Here is a 5,295-nt window from a genome sequence, read left to right as displayed (position 1 = left end):
AAAATTCGGCTTTGCTCCGTATCGGCCATAAGAGCGGGGTGTAAGGGGGGGGGACTTCTGGTTAGGACTGAAGAAATGAAGTTTTGGTGTTGGTGTTGGTGTTGGTGTTGGTGAATGGAAGAGCCTTGGGGCGGCCGGAATTGGTGAGGGTTGTGCAGAACGAACGCCGTGGTTCGCAGCTTCGTTTCCGACAACAGACGCAGCAGGCCTCTCGCGGAGCGACTGCGGGGTGGTTTTGCTTGGTACCATAGGAACAACAGGATGGCGGGGTTCCTGAGGCGTTTGGGCTTGCACCGCCTCGTCTGCTTAGCTAACGGGACGGCTCGCTGAGGCGTGGTGGGCGGCACTGAGGGCACCCCGGAAGAGTTCAGTAGCCGCCCGTCGGCGGGTGTCTACATCATTAGGCGCCCTGGAAATCAATGTCACACTGCCCCATCTGTTCCAACCCATCCGAGATGTAGCGCGACCGGGATTGCTGGTTGTTGTGTTCATGCAGCACTCCGGCGAGGCCCTTCCGAATGGGTGGAGGAGAGTCGTGTTGACAATATGTGTGGCTGTCTGCGTAGGGCAGAATGAGAGGACGTGTGGTGACGAGTTGCAGACTCAGCTTGTTGTCGCGGTGGTGTCGAGCGTCAAAAGAGAACAGCACACACAACCGATATAACGGCGGATCGTGTCTGCCTCTGTACTGTCATTGAGCCTCAGTGCGTTGACTGGCGCTCATGTGCGAGTCGCAACCAACGGGCTGATTGCCGCAAAAGCTCCAATCGACGATGCATCCATCCATCGTATGGTGTGGAGTGCCCGACGACGAAACAAAAAAGAGAGGACTGAAGCGGATTCGAACCACTGACATTGCGATCTGCAATCGCACGCTCTACCCCTGAGCTACCAGTCCTAGTTGATGAATAAGCAGAAGGCGGCAACTGCTTCATGTAGGGCAATGCGGACGAGTCGTTGAACTCCCAACTTTGTGAGAGCAATTCTCATTCATCGGGAAGGGTTAGGAGAGAGAGAGAGAGAGAGTAGGGACGCCTCGGAACCGGTGACACCTATGAATTCGTCTCCTCGTGCCTCGGCCATCCCGCGGATTATATCATTTAGTCGAACAAGTAAGTAAGTATCTGAACAAGGAAAGGAAAAAAAAAAAAAAGAACAAAACAGAGGGAACAAGAAGGTCAAAAGAGATAGGACCGAAGCGGATTTGAACCACTGACATTGCGATAATGTTGCAATACTGCAATCGCACGCTCTACCCCTGAGCTACCGGTCCTATGAGTGACGAAGTTTGAGAGAAGAATATTTATTGCAACGTGGCTTCGGCTCCATCAAGCAGTCTTTGCAGATGCATACCGCCTATTTCATACACGATGTATCAAGTGGAACATGTCGGGTGGGCGGTATATTACCAATGGGTATAAGCCTCAAATGGAGACGATGCCCTCTTCCCTCCGTGTCCCACAGTCAAGCCACAGTGGGGCTGAACTCCCGCCGAAGACCCAGCCCCCCAGACACGGCGGAGCAGCGCGCATGGCGAGCGATGCAGAGCGATGCAGAGCGGGGCAGAGCGAGGCAGAGCGCACCAATGGCACGGGCTGGATCGAGTTAAGCGCCGGACGAGGGACGCGTCGCCCTCATTGGCCGGTGAGCCACACGAGTCGACCCCTCCCCATTGCCCGATCCGGACTCTTCTGCCCTTTCCTGACCCTCCACCACACCTCCATGTCGTTATGCGCGCGCCATCCAGGCCATCTCACGACCTTGACTGGCCCGATGCTCGTCGTCCCAGCAGATGACATGCAGCCGTTTGCCATCCTCATTGGTTTGACGCGCTGAGAATGGGCTCTGCGACGCCGACGTGGATGTCTCGAAGAGGGCCAGACAAGAAGGCCCATCGTGTGCCCGCGCCCGCCCGCCGCTTGGCTTGTCACACGCAAGGAACACACCAAGGCACCACCAGCTGCCAGGTCTTTCCCGCTCGCGCTGCATCATGCAGCCGCTTGCTGTCCATCTAGCCGCTCACCATGCTCGCTCGAGAGCGAACCTCTGCTTCAATAAGACGCTCCGTCTCCCCCGCCCCCCTTCAGCCTTTCCCTGGAGGACCCGATGATCGACCTGACCTTCCTTCTCGTTCACTAATGTGCTTTTGTTTTTCTTTCAGCCATACTCTCCGAGTTGAGCTTCTCTTCGTGCCAAAAGTCAACTTCATAGAAAGCTTCGTTGACCGAGGCAGCCTGTCGTTCATCAAAGGCCCTGTTGTTTCCCATTCGATACCGCGCTTCCTCCTTCTTCATCAGAGCAGCCGGGCTGACGCTGCGCGTCTCTTCCTGCTGCGCCTTCTTCTTCATCCTACACCTATATTTACACGATCACTTCCAGCCAATCGACACTCGGGTAGGCATCGTCGTCTTTGTTTTGCACCAGCCTCCCAGAGCACCAGCTTCTCGGAGCACCAGCTTCCCGGAGCATCAGCGTCCCAGACCGCATCCACCAACACACAGCCCGACGCAACCATGGCAGAGCTGGTACTCCTGCCCACATCCACATATCAGCCTCCTTCGCCCTCGCAGGGTCGAAGGCCAGGGAGGTTGCTTAATACTATAATCGAGGAGGAGAACGAGGACGGTCAGCAATGGCACCAGCTCCAGCTGCGCCAGAACCAACGACAACGCGACGGCCGCAAGCTTCAACCCCCCGCCAACGTCCAGATCGAGGCCTGGCTCTCCCCCATGAGCGACCACTTCCCCACGCCTAGGGGCTTTCACTTCATGTCGGCCCCCATCCTCCCATCATCTCCCTCCGACGACTCGGTCGAGGAGCCTCTGTCCCCGACGACCACCTCGAACCCGTGGAACCACCGAGCCAGCGTCATGACAGACATCACCGAGTTTGACGATCTCTACGGCATCAGCGACGACGAGGAGCAGCGCCTGCGCGGCATGCCCTCGAGGAAGTCGTCTGTCCGCCGAAGGAACACCGCCGACGCCGTCAACCACGTCCAGACGGCCATGACCGCCCGCAAGGGGTTGCCCCCCTTGGTCATCCCCGCGGCGCTCATCAACACAACCGACGACAGGTCTGCGCGCTCGCTCAAGAACAAGCTCATCTCCCCCGTGCCGCCGACACCCCCGACGCGCGTCGAGATGTCGCCCGAGGTCTTCTCCTTCATGCAAGCCCGCCAGGTCCAGGAGATCCCCACCATCTCCGCCCCTCCCTCCCTCGACGGCAGCCTGGACGGCAGCCTGACTTCGGAGCAGCTGGCCCAAATGTCGGCGCCCCCACCCCCGTCATCGGCAACGACGACGGTGACAAGGCCGAAGACTGGTCTGGAGTGCAGCTCCAGCCAGGCGCTTTGGCAACCCTGCAGGCGCTGTCGGGGGATAACGACAGCGTCGACGGGCACCACGAGCACCAGGAGCAGGTCCTCGAGATCCCCCAGGAGCCTGTTCGCGAGATGCGCCAGCAGAACCTCCGCATCTTCACCAACATCCGAGCGACCGCCCCCCGCTCAGGCGAGATGACGCCCGGCTCCCAACGGCGGTCTCTGGCTGATCTTTCCAAGCTCGAGATCCCCTCACCTGGCGGGTTCTTCTCTGGTCTCTCCCCGCGCACGAGGACCACCTGGCACATGCCCAGCCGAACCCCCGAGGACATGGTGCCGCCCACCTCCACCACCGCAGAGCAGTTCTACCGCTGCCCCTGGAACGTGGACGCCTCGGTGCCCCCCGTTCCCGCTCTTCCCAGCCTGCCGGTCCGCCAGCCGGCGGCGGCGGCCAGCAGCATGGCAGAGCAGTTTTACCGCAGCATCGCCATTCCGTCCTCTCCCGTCGAGCGCATCATTGAGGTGGCGGAAGATGACGTGGAGGACGACATGCCCACCGCCAGGCCCGTCGTTCCCACCATTGCATCCGGCTCATCTACGCCTGCGGATCCCGTCTCTCCTGGAGTCGACGGAGCCGCGACCGAGATTGTCACCACGTACGACCCGGAGTACGCTCGCAAGCAGGAAGAGGTGGCTCTGTCGAACCTTGACCGCACCGGCATCTGGCTCATGGCACAGCGAGCCTATCTCAAAGCCATAGACGTGGACGCAGAGGACAGCGAGCAGCAAGACCAAGGCCTTGAGACTATCCCCGAGGCTGCAGAGGAGTCTGGCGACTTGGTGGTCAAGGCTCCAGAGCCCGCATCCGCCGACCTTCCCAAGAAGAAGACGGTTCGGTTCTCCGCCCTCGTCTCGCTGACCAACGTACCGCGCTCGCTTCCCTCCAAGCTCTTGCGACAGGAATCGGCCTACTACCGTGCCTTCCAGGACTACATCATCCAGAGAGGCCACCTCGATGCCTTTGTCCACCAGCTGCCGCGCTTCGAGGTCCTCCAGGCCCAGCGCGTGTGCCGCCGCGAGTACCACCGCAGCCAGCTCCTCGGCAAGTATCAACTGAGCGTCATGCCGCAGTCGGCCAAGAAGCGACTGAGCGCCAACGTCGCCCGCGGCGATGATGTTCTCATCGACGACCCTGAGAAGCTCAAGCGTGAGAAGGAGCAGGAGGCCATGAGCCAGACGTCCATGTCCAACTGGCACGTGGCCGCCACGCGCTACCTCAACGGTGGTCGCCTCATCTCCGCGCCCGTCGCGAAGCGCCTCGGGCGTCTCTCTCGCATGGCGCCGGGCCCCGACGGCGTCGCTCGCGGACCGAGCTCGCATCCTCGACCTCGGTGGCCAGGCCACGTGCGACTGGGCATGGCACTGCGCCCTCCAGTACCCCAACACCAAGATCTACACCGTCACCACAAAGGCCGTCCGCCAGCTATCCAACTCGAACATTCGCGGTCCACCCAACCACCGCCAGGTCGCCGTCGAGCGCCTGACGCGTCTGCCCTTTGCAGACGCCCAGTTCGACCTCGTGTCGGCGCGCGAGCTGCACTCGCTCCTCAAGTTTGTCGGCGGCAACGGCGAGGACGAGTGGGAAGGGTGCCTGCGCGAGTGCATGCGCGTCCTCAAGCCCGGCGGCTACCTCGACTTCTCCCTCCTCGACTCGGACCTCATGAACGCAGGCCCGCTGGGCCTCGCTAAGAGCGTCGAATTCGGCTTCACTCTCAAGACCCTCGGCTACGACCCGGCGCCCACGAGGATGTGGCTCGCGCGCCTCGCGCGCGCCGGCTTTCCAGGAGACGCGCCGCGCCTGGTTCTGTCTGCCCATCGGCGGCCGCCCGCCGGGGCAAGCCCCCTGCCGGCCCTTTCCGGGCGCTGCCGCCGCGGGGGAAAGACGGCTCACGCCTGAGGCTAGGATGACACGT

The 5,295-nt window shown here is 61.2% G+C and overlaps 1 protein-coding gene and 2 non-coding genes across 3 annotated transcripts; 1 reads left to right on the top strand and 2 right to left on the bottom strand.

The window, feature by feature from the left end:
* Window positions 1–826: 826 nt before the first annotated feature.
* VDBG_15105 lies at window positions 827–898 on the bottom strand. Its single transcript has one exon. It is a non-coding gene; the product is annotated as a tRNA-Cys (tRNA).
* Window positions 899–1,189: 291 nt separating this feature from the next.
* On the bottom strand, window positions 1,190–1,273 carry VDBG_15104. Its single transcript has one exon. It is a non-coding gene; the product is annotated as a tRNA-Cys (tRNA).
* Window positions 1,274–1,386: 113 nt separating this feature from the next.
* VDBG_05127 (verprolin) lies at window positions 1,387–5,279 on the top strand (the record flags this gene model as incomplete). Its single annotated transcript, XM_003003968.1, has 4 exons — window positions 1,387–1,604; window positions 2,162–3,155; window positions 3,230–4,678; window positions 4,758–5,279. The coding sequence occupies 4 exons, from the start codon at window positions 1,387–1,389 to the stop codon at window positions 5,277–5,279; spliced, it is 3,183 nt and encodes a 1,060-aa protein (XP_003004014.1).
* Between the last annotated feature and the right edge of the window lie 16 nt (window positions 5,280–5,295).

This window comes from Verticillium alfalfae, genomic scaffold, assembly GCF_000150825.1.
Source record: "Verticillium alfalfae VaMs.102 supercont1.6 genomic scaffold, whole genome shotgun sequence".
Lineage (NCBI taxonomy): Eukaryota > Fungi > Ascomycota > Sordariomycetes > Glomerellales > Plectosphaerellaceae > Verticillium > Verticillium alfalfae.
Note: the sequence above shows the minus strand (reverse complement) of the source record. Positions and strands in the feature narration are given on the sequence as shown.